Source organism: Ambystoma mexicanum, chromosome 10 (genome assembly GCF_040938575.1).
Source record: "Ambystoma mexicanum isolate Mex_15411 chromosome 10, UKY_AmexF1_1, whole genome shotgun sequence".
NCBI lineage: Eukaryota > Metazoa > Chordata > Amphibia > Caudata > Ambystomatidae > Ambystoma > Ambystoma mexicanum.
The window spans coordinates 455,090,967-455,116,444 of NC_090932.1; the positions used below are offsets into that span (position 1 = coordinate 455,090,967).

Here is a 25,478-nt window from a genome sequence, read left to right on the forward strand (position 1 = left end):
TGCTGGAGCTGCCGGTTGCTGCATTGGAGGTAGTGGACCCTGCGAGGCCACTGGTGCACGAGGATGAAACTGCGCCGCTACACGGTGTGTTCCGTCCTGATCCTCGGTGTCACTCATGAGTTTGAGCGCACAGGCACCCCCATAATGCTGATCGAGGCCACAACTCAAACATTCAGCCAAAAGTGATCCTCGGCATGGACCACCTCTGGATGCAGTGACTCCTGCCACCTCTGTGATGATGAAGAGGATGAAGATAGGTGGAGTCACCAGGATGATGATGAAGGGGATGTAAAAGCTTTATGCCTTTGGTTGTACCAAAAATTGGTAGCCAAAATAATAACTGGATTCAGCAGGCCCAGCCAAGATAGGCCTTCTCCTAGCTTCCACTCGACGTAGGAAACCCAAAATTGAGTTGATGCACTATTTGGGCATAACTCCGTGTAGATGTAGCTGTCAGCTACTGGAATGTCCAAAATTAGGCCTGGGGTCGTTTCAGGGCCCAAACCGGAGCTCCTTGAAGTCCCACAGCCCGTTGCAGAAAATGGCCGCCAGCCGCGTGGACAAAGCACTACCCGCGGCATGAAACGAAGTCTGTCTTCCGACCTCGTTTCGGTGAAAAATTATTCCGATCATCACCGCCGGGCCCGGGCATCGTTTCCCCCACTCGTTGCCACTGTTTAGGGTGACTGGTGCCCCCCGCGCGCATCGCCGCAAGCCCCGGCACCAAGGACTGAGACCCACACGTCCGTCTTGGTTCGGGCTTCCCGGTCGCTCTAACGCGGCCGGGAAACGCCCCGTTTATTTGTACTGCACGCGCCGGCGTGCAACGTCACGCTGCCGCGTGCGCGCCCGTCATCGGGCGGCGCCACACCTCCTAAAACGATTGAACATAAAGGAGACGGATGGGCTTTGTCATTTTCAACAAACGTCACGTAGTGCGAAAATGAATACATTTCATGTAGTCTCCCGTAGAACCTCCAACATCATGCTGTCCTTCATAAACTTGCCGCAACCCATACTATCCCTCAGACTTCCCGGCAGTCAACTTCCTGATCACATTGGCACAACGTTGTTGGGTTCCTTACTTGAAAGTTTCTTAAGTCTCCTTGGGGCGCTGCGCTATTTTGGCCATTTCCCGACAGCACTGGAGAACGAACTCTGAGACGAACTCATACATGGCCAGCATTCCACTTCATCAACAACTCACCAGACGCTCCTTCTGACGTCACCATTCTAGCACTGGACGTGGGGGTTTACAGAGCTCTGCAGCTCAACCGTCAACCCAGTCGATGGCACCTTATCTTCCCGAAAGGCTACACCACGTCATGCCACAAAGGGCCGGCCCTCTTAATACGACTTTCAAACACCTAGTGCCCCCCCCCCCCCTCCCTTGTGGCTAGCAGAGTGGCCCACTGGACTGGCTCCCCATCTTCTAGCACAGTCATCTAAATGCACACGTCCTCCTGTCCGCTGTGCTCCTTGCCTGTAATGCTCCCGACAGCTCGGTGCTTGCCCCCTTCATCCACGCTACAATGGACCTTCTATTTTCATCATTTCTGCTGTGGTGGGGAAACCTGTGCCTCAATAACTCTGGGCCTTCTTTACTTTATGAGTTTGTGCTTTCTTTCCTTGCCCAGTGGCACACTTATGCTTGCAAGTTTCCCCTCCTGGGGCACAACTGAAGACTTTTTCTTTTGGCCCCTCCTTCACTACTACAGGGCCAACATTTTTCCCCCTTATTGCCCTGGAAGATAGGACTTACTTGTGGGGGCAGTGTGGTCACTTGAAGATGTTGCTGAGTAAGGTGCAAGAGAAAAGACAACATGGATGAAAGTGATTGCAAACCCAACAGTCACAGACTAATGTATATCTGCATGCTCACTACACGACGATTCAAATTTTCTCCACCAGCACACATACAATTATCTAGTAGGTCTGCGTGCAGCCAGTAACACCTCAAGTACCCCTTCCGAGAGGTCCCAGTCCTCATACCGCATCCTCTGAAGAGCCGAGCATGTAGGTTGAGGAACACTGGGTTCCAGTGAAGTACCCGCCCTTGCGACTGGGATAGAAGGTCTGGCCTTCAAGGAAGCCGGCGTGGCAGGCAGATGCCCATTTCCAGGATCTCCGAGTACCATGTGCTCCTCGCCCAGTCCAGGGCGATTATGGTAGCTTGCAACCTCCCAAGAACAGACAGGATGACTAGTGGCAGAAACACAGAGGTCAAAGATCCACTCCACCAGAAATGCATCCCCTAGTGCCTGCACATCGAGTTAGCTCTCATGGCAAACCGGACCACCGTCTTGGTACCCAAAACAGAGTGAAGATACCGTCCAGAACTTCTGGGCACACTTCCCACTTCTGTGAGACTGTGCTCTGCCTGCTCAGGTGGGTGCACCTGCCTGTTCTCTGCTGCAGCCACATGGGCTGCAGATAAAGAGATCTTGTTCTCCCATACCCAGAACCACAGTTGCAATGCCTTCCTGCATAAGGGCAGGGCCCCCCCCCCCCCCCGTGTGTGTGTTGAGGTCATGCATGGCCACTGTGTGGTCCGCCAGAATCAGAAAAGGTCTTCCCTTGAGTAAATGTGCAAAAGCCATCAGGGCAATCCTGATCGCTCACAACTCCAGTCTGTTAATTTGCCACTCCCCACAGTGAGCGCCCAATCCCTTCAGGGACGCATCCGTGACCACTTGGGGCCACAGTGGCCAAAAGGCCCCCCCCCCTTGCCATCATGCTCTTCCAGCTGGTCCACCATGAGAGGTCGCTGGCCACTGACCAACACCTTGAGGATGTCCTCCATGGTGTTGAAGTACTGGGAACATCGATCCCTCAAAAGCCACTGAAGGGATCACATCTACAGTCTGGCTTCTGGTACCAAAACAAAATGTAGGCAGCCATGAGGCCTAAAAGGCAGGAAGAAAGCTGCTGGTAGACTGTTGTGGTTCTGAAAAAGATAGACCATCTGCCCGACACTGGAGATTCTATCCTCAGGAGGTAAAGTCTTTGCCACCTGGGTGTCCAGGAGCTCCCCGATGAATTGAAGCCTCTGTGTTGGTGTCACATGGGACTTCTGGAAGTTCCAGTAGAAGCCCAAATTGAAGCAGGGTACAGGTTTCCTCGAGCTGTGCCGATACCTGCTCCGGAGACCTTCCTCAGATCAAGCAGTTATCCAAGTAAGGAATAGTGGATGCTGGATCTCCTGAGTTGCACCGCCACCACTGCAATCAGCTTGGTGAAGACCCTGGGTGTGCAGGTAAAGCCAAAGGGGAGCACCTTGAACTGATAGTGGGTGTACCTGATGACTAATCTCAGTAAGTGCCTGTGCTTTCAATGGATCGGCACATGGAAGTAAGTAGCCTGAAGATCTAACGACAACAGCCAGTCCTGGAGCTGAAGAGCCTTGAGAATTATCTACAATGTCACCATCCTGAACTTGCCTTCCTCAGGAACTTGTTCAAGGCACTGGGGTCCAGGATGGCCAGAGCCCTCCTCCTTTCTTGGGTACTAAAAAGTAACTAAAATAACAGACCGATCCCCCGCACCTCAGGTGGTACCTCGTCTACTGAACACTAACAGCGGGGCTCTCAGTTCTTCCTGGCGCTCCTGCTCCAGTTGCTGGGCAGGGGGTGAGGGCCTTTTTAGGAAATACAGGCACCATCCCTATCTGACGAGCTGCAAGGCCCACGCATCCGACGTTATAATGTTCCACAAATTCACTCCAACCAGCAAAACCTTTGAATAGAACTCAAAACTGCTTAATGAGTACCACCACCTCTGCTGAAGTCTGTTGGCCCTTGAAAGATCCTCTGCCCTGTCAGAGGTGCAAAAAACACCTCTAGCCCGGCTAGGCCATCGGCAGCTAAGTTTTCCCTCCAAAATGAAGGAATTGCCTGTAGACCCTGCCTCTAGAGGCAACATTGAAGGACTGCTTGGGGGAAATACAGCACCACTAACCCTAGAGCCTTAGCAGCCACTTTCGATTCCTTATACTTCTCCAGCGATTCATCTGCCTTTGGGCCAAACAGATGCTCGGCGTCAAAATCCATATCCAGGAGTTCAGCTTGCACATTGGGGCAAAAAATCTAAACTGGTGGTACGCTGCCCTGCTCAGCACCATGAATGGTCCGACAGCAGGCATATGCAGCCTGCGGTATCGAGACATGCCTACAGAGCCTGACCTGCCACCTCCTTGCCATTGTTCACCATGTCTAAAATGCCACCTCTCACCTCTACCTGCTGGTAGATGATCAGCCGCCTCAGCAATTGTCCTCCACAGTACGTGTGAACAATTAGCAAAGGCACAGCTGACGTGGATTGCTTTTAGAGCCATGTGCTCCCTGATGCAACAACTTTATCTAGGGAGTCAGTCTTTTGGGATTCTCTGTCCTTGGGCAGGTTTGAGATGCATGTGGCTGTTTGTGAACTCGCCGTCATGGCTTGAACTACTAACACTTCAGGGGTAGGATGCACCAAAAGGAAAGGCAAGTCTGCCCTGGTTGGTTTAGATTTCATTAGCTCAGAGTCTACGGCTGGCTTGCAACAAGGCTTGTGTCACAATGCACCAACTGAATCACATATGGCTGCATTAAAGGGCAAAGCTCTTTCTGTCTGCAGGGCTTTATCTAGGAAGTCCTTAAGGTCATACGATACGAGTGGCTTGGCTGGTGTACCTAGCCCTAAAGACAACTACCACTTCCACTTTTTTCCTGTACTGCGATTTGGGGCGTCATAAGGGGATGAGTGCTGCAGGTCAAGGTCAGGTGAGGTGTAAAGCCCACCATCACCATGTAGGTCTTCTGCTAGGGCCAATAGGTCAGCCGGGTCAGTGAAATAGTCAGCCGCCCATATTGCCATGCTCATTGGCGCCGTAGCAAACTGGACCGCGTCCCCTTCGTCGAGTATCTACTTCATGGAGTGAAACAACCCTGATCTCGACTGCGGGGCAAATGGTCAGTCTGCAGACCCGTTTTGATGCCAAGGACATGAGGGTCTTTGGCGCTGCCATCGACTTGGTGATCCTCTAGGGCATAGGACCGGATGTGGTCACCTCAGCTCCAGAGCCTCCGGACGCAACTGGTGCCTGAGCAGCCCATGGCTTCAAGGCTGGAGCCATACCCATCGCATCTTGTTTGAAGAGTTGCAACATTTGATCTTTAAATACTTCCACTCTTCTCTTGGGGCACCCTTGGAGGGGAAGGACTTACCAGGCTCCTCGGACTAACTGGAGTCATGTCTACACCTGTGTTGCCTCTTCTTGTGGGAGGACGAAGACTGGTGTGACCAGATTCCTTCTCATAGTTCAACAAATGACCAGTGTGACCAAACGAGAACACCACGCTCAAGTATTCCTTGAATTAAAATGGAATGCCATTTTTTGTATAGTTTTGCAAATACATTTTAGTTTCTAACCATGTGCTTCAACACATACATTCTTGATAGCAATATTTAATCGGGACGCGGAACAGTGTGATGTTCTTGTTTGGTCACCATGATCATTTGTTTTTTTAACTATTTCACATACCCGGATAGATCAGGGAATTAGCCAGGAGCCCTTAGATTACCAGTTTCCTTCTCAGGCATGGGGCCTTCGCAGTCAGGGCCCGAAGATCGGATGGCCTATAGCGCTGGTGACTTCAATGGAGGCTGCCGAAGTACCAATTTCGCCAACCATTCACTGATGGCCTTCAGAGGTTTCTTCCAGAGATACCACAGAGATGCTGTGTGGTGGGTCTGTGATGGACATATTCGAGCCGCAGTCCTGTCAGAGCATTAAAGCTTAGGCTTTAGGGCCCAACATATTGGCATTGAATGCAAACAATTTCTCTCAAAGAGAATCGTTTTGCAAACAACGTGCTGAGTGGAAAAAAGGAACTGAGGCACGGGGCCATAGTGACGCAATGTATGTACTGCTGATATTGCATCTGGATTAGAGGAGTGGAGCGGCAGAGTCAAGAGGTGAGTCGACGATAGACATCAAGCCTCACTATGCCCCCTGTCGAAAAGGTTTCCATACAGCCGATGCTGGAAGGGGATATTTATCGGATGAGGAATCTGCAAGAGAAGGCAATCCATTGAATTATAATATTCTGACATTATTTGGATGGAACAAAAACAGACATGCCCACTATTAAGAAGCAAGCGCAAAGCACATCAACACTGTCTTCCATCTTCAGCTATAGATGAAGAAATTAAACAAACCGAACAAGCACCAAAAAGTTGTTAAACGCAATAAAACGGGTGTGAAGAAAACTCAACACATGGTTAAGCTACATAAAACCAGTTTCATTTGCCAATTAGCTGGAATACATTCTTATGAAATAGGCCACATCTTATCAAACAGGTATCGGATGAACCATTTCTTTTGCAGTCAGACATGAGATAATCCTGCTCTGGTGAAGTTGTTACTTTAAAAAAATCATACATTATGAAAAGTTAGTGGAATAGAAGGCTAACCAGCGGTGTGGTGCAGTACACCCAAGATTAGAGAAGTTTAGAAATCAGACTGTTACCAGTCAGCTGCTACAGCTTAACTGCATGTATAGTACTGAGCCTTAGAAAGACAGAATGTCCATCAGATCCCAGGGCTCAGACACAAAACCTAATACATACTTGTGCAAAAAGTCAGGTTCAGAGCCATGCTCCGACTCTTGCTCTGGAATCTGCTCAACCAACGGTCTTGAGTTTTCTCTCAGCACAGTTGAGGTAAGTTGAGGGGTTTGCAGTGCAGCAGGAGTTTGAATGCTGTCATTCCGGGAAATCCAAGTACTATCCATGCTCTCATCTGGAAGAGAATAATTCAGTTTACTGCACTGAGCTGTGAACATATGTTCGAATAACAAATTCAATGATGCCTTTTTCTATTCGTCATATCGAATTAGAGCACTTCACTGCTAGTAAAGTACTACTACATATATTAGAAGTTACTCACCATAGTGACTAACGTACTCTTAGTCCATAGTCCCCTTTCCTCCATACTGTATGGGCGTCCTTTCCAAGGGACGGGATATAGAACCTTTTTCACCAGAAAAATCTTCTTCCTCTTTAAATTTAGAGGGGTGCGTGTAGCAGAACAGACTCAGTGACAGTCCCAAAATGGCAGATGCTGCTTCAGGACGGTGGTGGCTCTGAGGAGTGTGTGGAGCTTTCATGAGCGGAGAAAGCTGAACATGAAGCGAGGAGACATTGCCAGATGATCGCTCACCAGCTGCTAAGGAACCAACTTGGAGGCGGCGGAGGCGTGGATTTGGCTGGGGCTCAAGGCTGCGGGAAGGTAGCATTGCACAGCCCCAGAAACAATTAGAGGAGTGCAGCCGAAGGAGAGGTGCCCACACAGCAACACAGCTCAGCGGCCAAAGTAGCAGGGAGCCGGCGGTCAGCAGAGGAGCACGGGGCTGTTCAGGCGTGATCGTGCCCTTGGAGTGATCACAGCCGGCGGAGAGGAGGTGGTGAGCAGCTGCTTTCAGCGAGTTCCTGGGCACTGAGTTCGGGAGCTCATCATACGAAGGTTGGCAGGAGTGCGGAGGTGCCCCGGACTGGACATAGACGGTAAGGAGTTGGGGGGCGGGGGGTCCCTGAATAACTATACAAAGGCGTCTGGAAAGATGGGGGGCTCCCTCCCCCTGCCACTCAGTCTGTGCAACGGACTACAGCCCAGCAGGGGAATAGGCCCCCACCCCATGTATATGGTTGGGCCAGGACCCAGAACATGAACAGGATTGGCAGAGGGCAATACACGGCCCAAGCTGGGCAACCTAATGGCTGTAGGGGACAGAGGGCGCAACAGAGGCAGCACCGGCCGTGGCACTGGTTCCAGCCACTTCGCCAAGTGCTGGCCGTTGTGTGCCTCCCAAATCAGGGGATTGGGACCCCGAATGAGGGGTGCAAGTTAAGTGGGGCCAAGCAAAGCGACCCGAGATCCCACATAACCACGGGCACGACAAAGTAATGAAGAGCCAATGCAGAGGCAGCGGTGGAGATAGGAGAGAGCCATATCGCGCATGAGGTGTGGGAGATCCAGCCCCACATAACCACGGCCGTGCAGGAAGAATAACTGAAATAGCATGGCTTTGAGCCGCTCGGTGCGAGGGAGCAGCTGGGGGACCCCCCCCCTGGATGGTGGTGCAAAAGATCAAGTGTGAGATGAGACTGCTGAAGAGGTGGTGCGCATGAGCGCCGAACACAAGATGCGATTGAGAGACACAGCGACGCAAACTGGTAGATGGGCCCAGGATCCCCACAACAATTCGGACACCAACCTCTAGTGCAGACACTGGCAGGCAGGCCATTGCGCTGGTCACCAAACTACGAATGACTGAAGACTCCAGAGTGTGGTGGCAGGAGCAGGTTCCTTAGACATTACACATCCCAATGCGTGCAAGGCTAGTCCTCTACGGAGCATTCACCAGGGGGGGAGCCTCATTGCAGAGAAGCAGCGCTGAGGTGCCTGTCAAGGGACAAGTGACCGTGCTATATCAGTATTGCACGCCTTGCCAAACACTGCAGGACCAACTGCTGAAGATTTTTAGGCAAGGGGAATCTCCTTAGGAACACTGATGGCAAGACCCCAATAGCTTCATCGAGCAAGATGACTTCCAAGAGCGGCAAGGCAAAATACAGAAACTACACCTGAAACCTTTGCGTCAGGCCAAACACTGCGGAGAGAGAAGGATGACAAAACGAGGGAGCAGCCGCCACCCTCTGGCAGAAAGGAACTGGGAAACCAGCAGATCCTAGAAGCAACGCTGCAAGCCACACTGGAGGGCGAGTTAGGCACTGTAGCCATCAATGTGGCACTGCTGCACCAAGATGTCCGAGCAATTGCGGATCGCACAAGCAAGCTGGAGGAGCAAGTAAAAGAAAACAGAAATTGGGGCGCAGGCAACGAAAGACGGATCTCCTCATGCCAAAAAGTGAAACTACTGGAAGACAGCAGAGGAAGCGGAAGGTCGAGCCCGCAGAAATATACGCCTCATTGGCCTCCCGCAGGGGATAGAAGGATTGGACCCCCACGACCTATGTGGAAGATTTAGTGCTATAGTAAGTCGGAGTGGGCAAACTCTCCCAAGGTTTTACAATAGAAAGAGCGCATCGCTCCCTCATTAGAAGGCCGCCTCCGGGCGCCCTACCAAGACCAGTAATAGCCAAGGTGCTCAACTATAAAGACTGAAATAATCCTTGCTTTCTCCAGGGCTGGCGGGACGATACAAAGGGACTCTGCAAAGATAGCAGTGTATCAGGACTATATATTTTAAGTTCAAAAGCGGCGAGCACACTTCATCTCCAGGAAAGCTAGACTACGGAAGGCCGGACTGAAGTATATGCTAATGTACCCGGCGAAACTAAAAGTGATCCACAATGGCAAAGCCCTTTTCTTCGAATCATCGGAGGAAGCAAAGGAATGGAATGGATGGACAGAACACAGATGCCGGACAAAGTGGAGCTCAGCCAGGAAGTTGGACAGCGTTGACTGGCATGATGCAAGCTGATGACATAACATTATAACTGTGTGGCTAAGCAGTAGAAAGGGTTATACCCATGCCACATAAGTGAACAGTGGAATGCAATGGCAACAGTATAAGAAAATAGCGGGAGCATTATAGAGAGTCACAGACAACAGGTAGAGGCGACGCTAACGCAGATCCGCTACCCCCCCTTAATTAAGGGCTATGGTATAGAGCCCACCGTAGGGCACTAGGAAACTAGTCTTGCAACCAGGTTGAACGGAGCGGAAACTGGATTATCCCAGCATGCATGGCATAGCGGGATAAGTTAAGTTTGAAGTGTGTTATGTGTGGGGTTTGGGGAGGGATAGTAACGGGGAGCCTATCAAAGATAATTGCAGAATGCATCAAACGCCTTCTGAGGGTGGCCACAGGCTGGTGGCCCCATTGACATCACAGACGCGGGCTATAATGGCTGGCACTAAGAATTATGACCTGGAATGTCAGGGGGCTTAACAATTCCGTGAAACGCAAAAGAGTGAGCATGTATATCTGGAGGAATGAAGTTGGGATAGCGCTATTGCAAGAAACACGCTTAAACGCACAAAAGCAAAAGAACTTGTGCGAGAGACCCAGTCATAGACAGATCAGACGCCAAACACAGATGGCTTAGGTAATGAATTCGCTAGTAGAGCACTTTCAGCTGCAAGACCTGTGGAGGGCCAAGAGGGGAAACCGGATATTCCCATTACTTTGCGCCACACAAAGTATATACCAGGATAGACCATATGTTTACTGGGGTGGAGCGCGAATAACCAGGTTACTCACCGTAGTGACCGCCTTACTCATAGTCCTATTTCCTCCATATTTATGGGACATCCCTCCGTCCTGTGGGACGGGACCGGAGCACTTTGTAAAAGCATCCAAAAATTTCATTCTTTTAGTCCTTCCTCTCTTTCTACACGGGACCCAGCAGGCGGCCGTAACCCCGCCCATCTCTGCTCCATCCCACGCATCGCCCATCAGTTCTATGTCCAGGTCAGAGATCTTTTAGCAATAACAGGAACCTTATTAGAGGGGACGGCGGGCGTATTGGGGAAAGGGGACTATGGACTAGGAGTAAGGTGCTCACTACGGTGAGTAACCTGGTTATACTCCTACGTCCCATCCCCTTTCCTCCATACTTATGGGAGATTCCCAAGCACTCCTCACAGGAACTATGGGTGGATGGAAAAAACCCTTACTGAAAAATGGTTCTTCAGCATAGCCCGACTAAACTGGGCATCAGCTCTTGAACTCTAGTCTAGACAATGTTTACAAAAAGCCAGCGGCGAGGCCCAAGTAGCTGCCTTTGTGATGGTCTCCGAGGGGACATATTTCTGAAAGGCAACTGCGGCTGCCTTGCCCCGCACCAGGTGTGCATGAATACCTTTAGAATGCTTTAGCCCTTGAACGGTGTAAGACTCCGTAATGCAGGCCGCGATCCATCGGGAGATGGCCGCCTTAGAGGCCTGCTTACCTTATGGATTACCAAAGGTGACGAACAGTTGAGAAGAGCTCCTAAATTTGGATGTTCTGTCAAGCTAGAACTTAAGAGCTCTTCTAACATCCAGACAGCGTAGAACCCTTTCCCCCTCTGAAGCAGGGTTTGGGAAAAAGACCAGAAAGGAAATAGACTTGTTTAGATGGAACTCAGAAACCACCTTCGGCAAGAAAGTGGGGTTTGCCCGTAGGACCACCTTATCCTTGTGAAAAGCCAAGAAGGGACGCTCCGCTACAAGGTTTGGAGTTCACTCACACGCCTTGCCGAAGTGACGGCCCACAAAAGGGACACCTTCCATGAGAGTTGCTTGAGGTCCACCGTGGCCATTGGTTCGAAAGGCTTATGGCACGCCGCCGTGAGGACCACATTTAGATCCCACGCCGGGTGTGAACTGCGAATCGGAGGATAAAGGCGCGTCAAGCCTGCAAAATTTCTCTTAACCACTGGATTAGACAGAGTTAGAACATTGGTCCGTAGATAGGTAGGTGGAAACCGCCGAAAGATAAGTTCTACATGACAGAACGTGAACTCCCATCTCTGCTAGGTGGGATACAAAGGACAGTACCGTGTAAATTGTACCCCGCCTTGGGTCCGTCTGCTTGTCTAAACACCAATGACAGAACCTAAGCCATTTGCTTTTGTACTGGGACCTAGTCGAAGGTTTTCTGGCTGCCTGGATAATGTGCATGTTATCCGCGGACAGGTCAAGATGTTCTAAAGACCTGAACTCAGGCACCATGCCGCCAAGCTGAGTGATTGTGGGGAGGGGTGCCACAGTTGTTCCCCCCCCCCTGGTGAAGAAGTTCAGGGGTCAACGGTAACCTGATCGGCAGATACACTGACAGGTGTTGAAGTTCTGAGAACCAAACCCTGGCTGGCCACCACGGGGAAATGAGCAGAAGAGAACAGTTCACCGAGTTGAGGAGGCTCCCAGGCCATTTCTGGAGGCATACAGAGGAAGCTTCTTGTTTGCCGCCGTAGCGAAGAGGTCCACTTCCGGAGTGCCCCAGCGCAGGAAAATCCATGAGAGGACCTCTGCCTTCAGTTCCCACTCGTAGCTGAGTATCTTCCGCCGACTGAGGGCATCTGCCGTGACATTCAGCTGGCCCAGAATGTGTAATGCAAGTAGCCAAACACCATGCTGAACCGCCCACTCCCAAATCTGGATGGACAGTTCCACGAGCGGGGGAGACTTCGTGCCCCCTTGCTTGTTGATGTAAAACACTGCATTGTCTGTGCAAATCCGGACGGCCTTGTTGGCTATGATTGGTCTGAACGCCTTGAGCGCTAGGAAGATCGCCAGGAGCTCCAGATGATTTATGTGGAGGAGCTTGTCCTGAGGCGACCAAAGATCCAAGACATGAAGAAGATCCAACGTCGCACCCCACCCCAGAAGGGAGGAGTCCGTCGTGATCGTTACTGCCGGAGCTGGGTCCTGAAACCCCACCCCCACCGACAGGTTGCTGAGAGACGACCACCAGTCCGGGTCTGCTCTCATGGAAGCTGGAATCGTTATCAACTTGGAGTCTGGAACAACAGCCTGAAGCCAAGAACTCCGAAGAGCCATCTGAGTCCACCTCATCTTGAGGCAAGCAAGAGGAAGCGCCAAAACGCATGAGGACCAGAAGCCTCTGGAACCACCAGGCCGACATGCTCTCCGACTGCGTAAACATCGGACACGTGGCCAACAGATCCGCCATTCTGTCCCCAGTCAGGTAATCTCTGCAGTCAATCGTGTTCCAGCGAAAACCCAGGAAGATCAAGTCCTGAGAGACCGTCATGGAAGATTTCTGCCAGTTCACCGACAGCCCGAGGTGGAACAGGAGCTGGAGGAGTGACTGAAGATTGCAGGCTGCTTTCAGCGGACAAGGGCTGCGCAAGAGCCAGTCGTCCAAATACGGATATACATGGATACCCTGCAGACGAAGATAGGCCGCGATCACCGACATCTTCGTAAAGACATGCGGTGCCGAACTTAGGCCAAAAGGAAGCACTCGAAACTGGAAATGCTCCTCTCCCACAGAGAAACAGATCTCCTGTGTGGACCCCAGATCAGGATATGCATGTAGGCATCCTAAAGATCCACCACGTTGAGCCAATCACCCATCTGTGGGGCCGACCGTATCTGGCCGGGCGTGATCATCTTGAATTTCTCTTGGGGTAGGAAAAGATTGAACTGGGTAAGGTCTAGGATGGTGCGCAGGCCAGCCTGGTTGGGTTTGGGCACCGTAAACAGCCAGAAGTAGAAGCCATCCCCTCGCTCCCAAAGAGGAACAGGTTCCACATCTGAGGCCCTGCAGTTTCTGCACCTCTGCTTTAGGGAGGGTGATCCCCGACTGCTGGAAAGGAGGGTTGAAGGTTGGGGTGGGGGTGGGGGTAAGCGGAAGCCCGCCCGAGCGACTGACAAGACCCACCTGTCCTCGGTGATGGTCTGCCACGCCTCCCAATGAGACGCAATGCATCCTCCCAAGGGGTCTCGTGCAAGCGAGGAAAACCCTCATTTGGCAGGCTTTTCAGTGGTGTTACCACCTGAACCTGAGGAGGAGGCTGAGGAGCGGGAGAAAAACCGGGTCCGTTGCTGCCTCCGGCGGTTATTGCCCAAAGGAGTATCCACTCTGTGGAATTTCCGGTCTAGGAAGCCCCTGAAACCAGAGGACGGCCGGCTCTGCGACACCGGTCTCAGGGTCCTGTAAGGGGTTTTAACCAGGACTGACAAGGACTTAGCTGTCTGGGTGCTGTACTTCGTTTTGGTGAGCTCCAAATCCGTTGTGGAGTAAAGCTCCTTACCGTCAAACGGCAGGTCCAACACCTTGTCCTGTACCTCCTTCGAGAACTTGGTGGCATGCAACCACGCCTCTCGAGAGGTGTCAACACCCAGCTTAAGGTCCCGAGTCGACGTGATGAGCCGCGGCCTCCAGCAGATCTTGGGCTAGACTCTGGCGTCAGATAAACCCGCCTTAAAGTTTTCCAGCTTCTCTACCGGAATGAACTTCTCGAACTCTGACAGGCCTTTCCACATCTTCATGTTCGCTCCCGGTAACACCAGTTCCGCGTTGGCCTGCTGGAGCTGTAAGGCCGAATTAGCGAAAATCTTCCTCCCAAGGGAGTCCAGGAGTTTGTCCTCTTTCCCCAGAACCCGAGTCGCCGTCGTAGGAGAGGACACTCCAGGCCTGGACTTCAAAGTGGCCACAGTCACCACTGTTGAGGGTGGCGGAGAAGATCACAGGGCCACCTCTTCCGAAGAATGCAGCCTGTAACGCGCGTCAATTTTCTTATTGACTAACAGTCCAGAGTGTGGCTTTTCCCAGACCCTGCGGACCTCGGCCAACACGTCCTCCTGTAAGAACAGGCCAGTACGCTCCGAAGGAGACAAGGTGAATGCCCCCGAAAGCACCCCCTCCTGAACCATGTCAGGGACTATCTTGTCCACGGGGGACAATGGGGGCAAGGGCGGAAGGGTCAGTGGAGGCACCGTAGGCAAGAGCGGCGCCGTCGGAACCACTGGTGGGACGGGTGGAGCCAGAGGCGCAGGCGGCCATATCCCCCTAAAGAGACCCTTGAAATACTCTCTCATGGGGTCGGTACGCATGTGAGTCTGAAATTTGCCGAAAAAGGTATCCTCCGGAGACGGTTTCGGAACTGCTGGAGAAGGCCTCATGAGGAGGATAATTCCAGGGACACAGAGGGGAGGGTTGCCACACAGGCCCATCCCCCGAAGTGTCCACAAAAATCAAAGGTGCTGAACCCACAGCAACGAGACATTGTGCGGAAGGGGCATCCGGGCGTTCCAATCGTAAACTGGACGAAACGGATGCGCACAAGGAATTTTATGTTCACCCGCGAAACCAACTCTTACACCTGAGGCCGATGGCGTAGTTGTAGGGCGAGCACCCAAAATGGCCACCGCGGTCGTGGCGGGAATGGCCGCCATTTTGCCATCACCTGAGGGGGAACGGCAGCACGTGTGGAAGTGAGGCAGGGGTCCCCGTCGGTGGGTCAGGGGTCTTCATTTTAGCCTTTACTTAAGGAACCTCGGCTGAGCCGGTACTATGTGGCCTGGAATGTTTCTGCGACATACCAGTGGCCCAACTAGCCTCCACAGGAAGGACCTTGGCACTGCTGGTAAAGGAGGAACTTTCACTCCTTGCCCCCTCAACAGTTCTGGCGCCGCAACAAGAGCGGGAACTGTGAGGAACAACTTTCACCGATATGGCCTGGGCAGGCCTCTCAGAAATGTTGGTAGCTTTAGCCTCTGCACGAGGGACCTCGAACCCAGGCCTGGTAACAGCCTTACTAGTGCGGGCCTCAAACATCCGTTCGGTAACACCAAGCCCAGCCGAGGCCTCGGGGCGCACCCTGGTACTTTTGAGGGAAGCCGATAAGGCCTCAGAGCGAGCTCCGGTACCCCATGACTCAGTAGAATAGTGTCTATAGGCAGCCCCCACAGGAGGGTCCTCGGAGCGTGCTCCAGTATCCACAGGCCCCTTAAGGAGACCCTTGGATAAAACTCTGGTACAATTATTAGGCCCTGAAGGCACCTCTGAGCAATCCCCGGTGACAGAGCGATCAACGCTCCTCCCGGCACGGGAAGAGCCCGGAAAGTTATCTCCCGGCCGGGGTGCTCTGAAAAGTAGAGAATTTACTGGGCATTTCTTCTTTTCGTCGATAAATGCCTGAAAATGGGAAGGAGGAGTATGTCGAAACACCTCCTCCCACTGCTCCAACCAACGTTGAAGTGCCCGGACCGAAAGGGAGTCACAATAAAAACATGAGTCCCAACGGTGATCCGGACCCAAACACTCTAAACAAAGAGGATGGGGGGCCGCCCTCGCGAAGCGTCGGCGACACGATGAACAATCTGGAAAGTCTAGTTTGAACGACAGACAGACTAGTAAACGATCGGTAGCGAGAGCCAGAGAGGAGGAAAAAGGAAGAAGATCTTCTGAGGATGCAAGCGCGTCCAGTTCCGATCGAGCGGAGAAAAGGACTGATGGGCGATGCAGAGCCGAGATGGGCGGAGTTACGGCCGTGTGCCGGGCCCCGCCTAGAAAGAGAGGAAGGACTAAACAAATGTTTTACATTTTTGGATGCTTTTACAAAGCACTCCGGTCCCATCCCACAGGACGGAGGGATGTCCCATAAGTATGGAGGAAAAGGGACGTGACGTAGGAGTATTGGAATTTACGGAGTTGGAGTATCTGGATAGAGTACTTTCGGATCACTCGCCGCTTGTGGCAAGATGGAGTGTTTGCCCCAAGGTCTCCCATCCCCACGTGGAGAGAATCGTTGCAAGATACAGCGTTTGCTAAGCATATCAGGAAAAGCACAGTTGAATACATTACAGTAAATGACGCGAGTGTGCAGAAGGTGGGTATGGTCTGGGAAGCATATAAAGTGGTCATCAGAGGGGTACTGATAGCGGAATCGGGCAGGGTGCATAAAGTCCTTGTAAGAGAACTAGCAAAGACAGAGGAGGAATTGAAAAAACAGGAGAGGGAGGCCTTGACAAGCAGGTAACACCTGGACGAAATAATCGCGTTGAAACAAACAGGCCTAGCACAATGTGACAGGTTGGGGAGATTTAATTATGCAAAATATCTGGAGAGATGTCATGCACAAGGGCATAAGCCTGGGAGGACGTTGGCATGGCTGTGCAAGCACGAGGTCACCGGGACTCAGATATGCTCCATTAGGAATACGGGTATGGAGGAAGTGCACACGCAAGCAGGTATAAATGAAATGTTCTCTGAATGCTATAAGGCATTCTATAAGGCATTCTATGCGGACCCCCAGGGTGGCACAGAGGAGGACATACATGATGTTCTTGGACAGATAACCTTACCCAAGTTAGATGGTACTCCGGCAGAGTCGCTGGAGGAACCCATAACACCAGAGGAGATGGTGGCCACCATTAGAACTTTGCCGACGTGGAAAGCGACAGGAACAGACGAGCTCCCGAGCAAATTCTATAAAGCCTACGCTGAGACACTGGCACTGTTGACAGCCAAGGTGTACAATGAGGCGTTTGCAGAGAATATCTTGCCCGGGAGCATGAGTTAAGCCCTGATATTGCCACTGCTCAAGCCAGATAAAATAAGCACGGACTGCGGTTCCTACTAAATAAAGACCGTAATATCCTCACCGCTATCTTGAATAACAGACTCCGGCGGGTGATACATATGCTGATTCACCCGGATCAGACAGGATATGTGCATGGCAGAAACATCTCAGAGAACCTTAGATGGCTCCACCACGTGATTTGTAGCACAGCGGATCGTACCGCACAATGTGTGGTGGCCTCCTTGGACGCGACAAAGGCATTTGACTCAGTACATTGGAACTGGTTGTATGCCACAATGACGAAGATGGGGAATGACCGGCTGTTCATGAGATGGGCATCATTAATATATACCAAACCAATGGCCAGGGTCAAGACGGGAAGCACTTATTCGGAGGCATGTCAACTTTATAGAGGCACTAGACAAGGGTGCCCATTGTCCCCGATGTTGTACATCTTGGCGGCGGAACCCATGGCAGCGTATTTGAAGCAGGAATATGGGGACGTGGGCATAAACTGCGTAGGGCACGTGATATCCATGTACACAGACAAAATGTTACTATATGTGAGCTACCCCGACGTGAATCTGCCATATATTCTGGAGTGTTAGGCAAAGTTTATATGCAGTACCCTTTGGGACCACTACACACAACTAGAACTACTAAGTAAAACCAATCTTTGGTACAAGTCTGTACTACACAGTTTTGTGGTAGCGTTGCCGAGCAGCCAGTCTTATCGCAAGGCGGAATGTGAGCTGTAAGGGTATTACACAGAGGTGCATAGTTACAAGAATTCAAATAGACTCTTATACGCAAGGTTTCTTGGTAAAACACTTATTAATTTATTTCCCAGTCAGTTACAAAACATTCACTAGAATGATGCAAGCTATAGCCCACAAAAATATACTTCAGTACTTCACAGTATCAGGTTCTGAGGCATTTAAACTACTTTGAAGGAGGAGCAAAATGGCATTCGGAGCATTTGAAGTAGGAGCAAAAAGGCATAAGTTAAAAAATATTACAGTTACTCCTAAACAGTGTAAATAGTTTGAGTACACCAGAGCAGTTGATTCAATGCAATAGGTTAGGCCAAAGTCAATGGGCTAAAGTCTTATATAGGATAAGATAAAGCAGTTCTGGAAGTTAAACAGAAAAGTCTTTGCCAAAGTTCTCAGAAGTAGTTTGTAAAAGAAAGATTCATATGTTGGGTCACAAGCTGACTAGGCCTGCAAGCTGTCGAAGTTTCAAGCACTTTTGCAGAGAGAGGCAAGTTCTCTCGGTTGGGTTTCACAGTACCTTACAATGAAGAAAAAGATGCAGCTGAAGAGGTCTGTTCCTGGCAGTTCCTGCAGATCTCGCCGTTTCTGAGCCTCAGTCGTGGGGACAAGAGGGAGGATGTCGGGGGACTCCTGCACTGCACTGGGACTGGTCAAAAAGATGGGAAAGTCAAATCCCAGTAGCTGTCGTCAAGCACACAAACTGGTGTCCTTCTCCTTGGCTATGCGGTTTCCTGCAGCACTCTGAGGAAAATATAACTAGCTCCAAGAATGGTATCCTGGTGGCTTACGAGTTGATTTGTCCCACTAACTCAAACGGGAGAAGTCGTCCTTGATGGGCTTCTCCCTCGAGATAAACTTGGCGATTCAGACCTGCAGCAGGGCTTCACTGGGCGAACCAACAGTCCAGGAGTTGCAGCAGCCATCCTCTTCCAGTTCGTCTTCGGTTCTTTCGTTCCAGTGGACTACTCTGCGTTCCAAGCCAAGAGACTCACCTTTTAAACAGTGTTCTCCCATTTATTCCAGCCTAGCTGGCACTCACCCAGCAGGATGGCTGTCCTTGCCTGACTGTCAGCCAGCCAGTCACGCCAGAGTGCATTTGGGTCTCCTTGGAGTAAGATAGTCACTACAGTGAGTAATTTGTTATACTCCTATGTCCCTGTCCCCTTTCCCCCATTCTTTTGGGAGATTACCAAGCACTTCACACAGGAAATACGGGTGTATGGAAAAGCCTTACTGAAAAAGGTTTTTAAGAACAGCCTGGCCGAATTGAGCATCAGCTCTGGAGCCCAGGTTTAAGCAGTAATGCTTACCAAAAGCTGGTGGGAAAGCCCAAGTAGCTGTTTTGGCAACGGTTCGATGTGCTTACAGAGCGACTAATAGATAGGAGGCAATGTGGGGAAAGCATAAGCTTTCATGTTGACCCACAAGCTGCAAAGACGACCACCTCTTGCATGCCCCATTGCTGGAAAAAGTTGGAGATGATATTGCTGTTCATCTCACACTCGTAACCGATGCCGACTTGAAACTGAATTAATCTGCGGTCACATTGAGTTGACCCGGGATGTGTGGAGCCCGGAGTCAAACAATATACTGGATGGATGGCCCAGCCCAAATTTGTATGACAGATTCACAAGAGAGGAGAGTCTGTCGCCCTGCTTGTTGATGTAAAACCTCGCTTTAAGGGAGGTATTCAAAATGGCCATTGTGGCCCGGGGACGTTGGGCTGCCATTATCACACCCCACACTGCGTCACAGGAGCAAGAGTCTCCCCAGGGGAGTCAGGGGCCTTGCGTGCCATCCTAGCCTTGAAACAAGTAACCTCGGCAGAGCCGGTACTGGCAGATCTAGGGTGTTTACTCGACCCGCCAGGGGATTCCCCAGAATTAGTCTCCAATGGAGGAAAGTCGGCAGAGCCGGTACTGGAAGGCCTGTTGATGATCACCTTCTTTGCCCCCTCGACAGAATCGGTACCACCACAACCCCAAGCGTGGGAAGGTTGAGGAATGTACCCTATCGACAGGACCCTTCGAGGATCCCTCGACTCCGTAGGTTCTGTATTTAGAGGAACCTTGGGTTTTAACCCAGGACATACAACTCCCTCAAGAGGGGCCTCGAACCGTGGCTTGGTGTGACAAGCACCAGAAACGGAGACCTCAGGGCATACCCCGGTATCAGTGTGGAAAGCCCAAGAAATGGAGACCTCGGGGCGAACCCCAGTATCCACAGCCAAAGACGAACTGAGCTGAACCTTCGCACCCAAATGGTGAACCTCGGAACCACGTCCAGTTCTGGCAGGTCCGCTGAGGGACCACTCTGGTGAACCGATTAGGCCCTTGAGGCACCCCAGAGGAATCCCTGGTAACAGAGCTACACAAGCCCCTCCCGGTCATGGAATGTTCACACCGAGCGGGGCTGCTCATCGCCGCCCTCATCCGCTTAAGGCTCATCCCAACGAGGCGGGAACTGAAGACTGGTCCTCCACGCCCACCACCTCAGGTTTTAAATGAAAAACTGAATCAGAGTAGCCAGGGACAGGGTGGAACAGGAGTGAAAAGATGCTTGAAATACGTCCTTATAGGGTCAGAGTGCATGAGCATATGAAACTTCTCAAAAAACTCATCCTCAGCCGAGGGCTTGGGTGTCGTCGAAGAAATAAAACGCTCATAAGGGACCTACCCCCTCACCCCCCCACCCCTGAACACAAGGAGGATGGTTGCCAGGAGGGCCACCACCGGCTGGGTCCACATAGATCAGTGGAGCAAAAGCAGGAGGGAGCGAGACAGTATGAGGCAGCAGAGCCCACACACGTCGGTCAAGGAAGGGCGGAACGGGTTACTATTGCTGAAAGGAATGCTCCCAGCACCAGACGTTGCGAACGTAGGTGTAAGGGAGGTATCCAAAATGGCCGCCGTAGGCCACGCAGGTTGGGCCACCATTTTGTCGCCACCTGAAGAGAGCTGCGTCACACGCATAGCTGAGGCATTTGCTTCCTCAGGAGAGTCAGGGGACTTAACACTTTAGCCTTACATGGATCCTTGGCAGAGCCGTTACTGGGTGGTCTTGGATGTTTAGTCGACATCTTCGAACCAGTCTCAAAATTAGCCTCCAACGGAGGAACCTCGGACAAGCCGGTACCAGAAGGAATGCGGTCCGTGACCCTCCTCTTTGCCCCCTCGAAAGAACCGGTACCACCACAACCCTGAGTGTGGGACGGTTGAGGACAATACCTCACCGACAAGACCCTCTGAGAAGGCCTCTCAGATCTGTCGATATATACGTTCGCCTACACAAGAGGAATCTCGGGTTTCAACCTAGTATGTAAAACTCCCTTAAAAGGGGCCGAGTCGGAACTCGGTACAGACTTTAGCCTCCACAAGAGGAACCTCAAGTTTCAACCTGGTTACAGCAGGGAAAGCTCCAGAAACAGACCTCAGGGTGAACCCTGGTATTCCAGCACCCAGCCGAACTGGGCTTAACTTTAGCACCGTGATGGTGAACCTCAGAACAATGTCCGGTACTGGCAGGTCCGTCAGAACCCTCAGAGTAATCTCTGGTACGCCTGTTAGACCCTTGGGGCACCTCATGGGAAACCGTGGTGACAGAACTGCAAGTAAGAGTCAGAGTGCATAGGTCTCAAACTTCCCGAAAAAAGGCATCCTCTGATGAAGAGGCTGCCAGGAAGCAAGACCGTATGCAGTAGTGGCATCCGAGCGCGCCAGTCATAAGAAGGGCGGAATGGGTTTGCACTGACCCGTGGAAACCGTTCACCAAAAAGAAGGTTCCTAGCACCCGCCGTCGATAGCGTGGGTGTAAGTGAAGAATCCAAAATGGCCACCGTAGACCAAGCGGGAAGGCCTGCCATTTTGTTAACATCTGAGAACTGCGTCATATGTGTGGATGACTCCACAGACTGGTCAGGGGACTAGACCGAAACTTTAGCCTTGACACAAGGATCCTTGGCAGAGCCGCTACTATGGGGCCTCAGATGTTTACTGGACATCCTGTCCCTTGAATTAGCCTCCAAGAGAGGAACCTCGGCAAAGCCGGTAACAGAGGAGTTACGGTCAGAGACCTCCCCTTTTGCGCCCCCCCCCCCAACCCAACAGAACTGCTATCACCGTGAGCGGGGGAATGTTGAGGAATCCACCTCACAGACAAGACCTTGACAGTTCTCTCAGTTCTGTCGGTACACACCTTAGCCTCAAAAAGAGGAACCTTGAACGGAGTACGGTCTGAACAGCTCCTCCGAGAGGGGCCTCGAACCATGGTTCGGTACAGAAGGCCTCAACTGAGGCCTCAGGGCGCACCCCAGTGTCTGTACGGGAAGCTCCAGACAAGGAGACATCAGACCGAACTCCCGTACCGAACACCTCGAAGACGACGCTTAAGTGCCTGGACCGAAAGGGAGTCGCAGTAGAAACCAGAGTCCGAACAGTGATCTGGTCCCAGGCACTCCAAACAGAGAATGGGGATCTGCCCTAGCGAAACGACATTCGCAAGAGGAACAAGATACTAATCCCAAATGATCCGGCACAGACGGAGGACTACACTACCACATAACTGGGGCAGGAGAGAAGGACAACGGGAAAGAAGATGTCTTCCCGGTGATGTAATTGTGTCCAGCCCCGACTGCACGGAGAAAAGGACTGAAGGGCGATGCGCTGGCAGAGCTCAGGAGGCGGGGTTACGGTCACGTGTGGTACCCAGCGTAAAAAGGGGACACATTTTTCAATCTGATGGTTTTTTTACAAAAATGCTCCGGTCCCGTCCCACTGGTCTTTCTGAACTACCTTGTATGTGCGACCCAATATTTGAAAGCACACACTACGTCCAAGGAATGCAAAGATAGTTCTGCAGGAGATCCGAAGAAGACCGGTAACCCTACGGGTTAGTTGAGATGGAATGTGGAAAGGACCCCTTGGGCACAACGGATGGGTTAATCCGTAATACCACTTTGGACTACTGGAAAGTTGGGTAGGGGCCTGTGCAGGAAAAAGCGGGGATCTCGCCTACCCTCTGAGCTTATGTGATGGCAACCAAGAAGGCAGTCTTCCAGGAGATGAATTTGAGTCCAAATCTGTGTAGTTGCTCATATTGAGGTCTCATGAGACTAGTCAGGACCACATTTAAATCCCAGGCTGGTGAAGTGTGCCTCGATGGTGGAAAACAACGAAAGAGGCCCCCCGAGAAACTCCCTGAAAGGGAAGGTGTGGAAGAGAAGCCGGTGTATTGGAACACCGTTGTGAGGTGTACCTAGATGGAGAACTGCCCCAAAACAGCTTGCTCCAGAAACAGCTGATATGGTAGGATGTCCTTTGTATGAATGGTAAAAGGATCAAGACCCCGTGGCTCACGCTAAAGAGAAAAACATGCCCATTTACTTTGTAGCAGGCCTGTATGGAAGAGGTGCAGGCTTGTGCTATAAAATCTCTGCTCTCTTGAGTCAGTGGGCTAGAGCCAAACTCTAAGAGCACAGCAGCCAGGCCTTTGGGTTGAGAGGATAGGTTGTGGTGGAGGACTTCAACCTCATTCCTGGAAAGCAGATTGTGCCGAGGATGTGTGCCTCATCGGGATGAGGAGGTCAGAGTACCAGACCCGTCTTGGAGAGGTAGGGACCACTAAGATCAGTCTGCACGGATGTTGTCTGAAGAGATCAACACTCGCGCCGTCACAGGTATTGGGGAGGCGAAGCATACAGGAACTTCCCCTACCAGGGGAATGTGAAGACATCTCCCAGGCTTTCTCGATGAGGGAACCTGCTGGCAAAGGAAACACTTCCGGTTGTCGTGGGTGGAAAAGAGGGCGATTTCTGGAGTGCCCCCACAATGGAAAACCAAGCAGAGTTGAAACTCCTGGAGCTCCCATTAGTGACAGGAGCGGAGTTCCCATGCTGAGTTTCTGCCATTGTGTTCTGAACACCTGGAATGAGGAACTCTGGTACTTTGAGCGGCCAGTGCCTGTAGAGAGGGAGAAAGGGGGAGAGTGAGACACATGACATGCAGATCTCTTGTATGCACCTCCAAGCCCGACGACCAGTGGCAAGACTTTCGGAATTGTTGCGTCAGCGAGTTCCTGCGCTCCCAAGAACCTGAAGCTTGACGTCAGTGGGCATTGGAGGAACTCCTGGAGAGGTTGCATGCTGAGTCAGCAGTGCCGCACTAGGGAGATGCAAGATGGCATCCCCAGCAGATATTTCAAAAGGTGGACAGAAGTTGTCGGCAGCTGGGAGAGCCGCTGGACCTTGGCAGGCAGTGAGTGTACTCTTTCTTCTGATGGAGTCACACTGCAAGAGTGCATGTCCAGTAGCACCCCAAGTAGAGAGCCTGCTGGGGATCAGACAGGATTTAGGAGAGTTCACAGAGAACCATAGAGACTGTAGGCATTGGTGTGAAATGAGGTGTGATGGGAAGCCATTGAGAATGATGTCGCTCTTACCAGACAGTTACCAAGGTCAGTACTGGGACCAGGTATTTGGTGAAAACCCTTGGGGCTGTACAGAGTCCAAAGCGTAGAGCTCTGAATTTGTAGTGGCGACCTGGCACTATGAAGCGAAGGTAGCGGTGGTGCTTTTGTTGGATAGGGATGTCAGAAAGTCTCCATGTAGCTGGGACAGGACCTGCTTAAGGGTGACCATTCTGACAATCTGGGCCTTTAAGAATTAATTTAGAATGCAAAGTTGTAGTAGGGGTCTTCAACCTCCTGTCTTTTTCCGTACTAGAAAGTACCTGGAGTACACGCCTTGTCCCTGCTGGTTGGATGGTACTTTCCTGATGGCTCAGTTTGACAGAAGCGACTGGACCTCCTGCAGAAGCAAGTGTATATATTTCTCCAACTTTTGATACAGAGGAATGGTGGGCAGCCATTTGACTAACTCCAGCGTATGGCCCTGCTGGATGTGGGAAAGCACCCATTAATCGGTGGAAACGTCTCGCCTTTTGCGGATGAACTTCGAAAGCCTTCCTACCACGGGGTGTGAACGTTGGTGGGGCTAAGGGAGGGACGCTGGACCTGAGGTGTGTTAGGTCTGCGTAGCTGGTTGACCCCTAGACTGCAAGGAGCCACGTCACCGCTGATTGCCTGCCTCTGTTTTTGTATGTGTCCGATGCAGAGTAGGAAGGGGACCTGTACGATGGCAACTTGTAAGAAGGTCGATATTGTCTTGTAGTCCTGGAGAAACAAGATTGCCTGCGAAGGACAGAGCCGCTAGCCAGATCAAACCTATCCTTGGGAGGTGCAAAGTAAGGGTTGGTTATGTGTAAACCGTCTTCCAAGATATCTTCCAGCAGGGGCATGGCCACAATTTATTTTCGGTCCCATTCTAGCTAGACCGAACATCGTCACACTGGACACCCGGGCATGAAAAGACCCAATCTCGTCTAGTAGAGAAACTCGCAGGAGGAACCTCATCAGGTGCGCTGTCAGAAGGGATAAGGTCAAACTCATCTGGGCCTGTGTTGGTGCAGTGTGTGGAGACATTGTCGCCAGGAGCATCATCTGTCGACTCAGCGTCCGGCAAGCGTTTGCACCAGAACAGGAGGGCGAGAAGGGGCAGGTAATCGACTTGGGTTCAGTTGCAGTCTGGAAGGATTAGGCAATCTGCATTGGAGTTCGACACTAGTGATTTTAAGGTGGGTAGTATATCCAGGGAAATGGCCC

General features: G+C 51.6%; 1 protein-coding gene across 5 annotated transcripts in view; it reads right to left on the reverse strand.

Moving 5' to 3' along the window:
- The window catches only part of STAG1 (STAG1 cohesin complex component), a 2,120,576-nt gene that overhangs the window by 170,408 nt on the left and 1,924,690 nt on the right, over positions 1 to 25,478 (reverse strand). For all 5 annotated transcript variants that reach the window (XM_069618021.1, XM_069618024.1, XM_069618022.1 and 2 more), the window contains one exon: positions 6,613 to 6,784. In XM_069618021.1, coding sequence (XP_069474122.1) covers positions 6,613 to 6,784 — 172 coding nt within the window. The remainder of the gene's footprint in view (positions 1 to 6,612; positions 6,785 to 25,478) is intronic.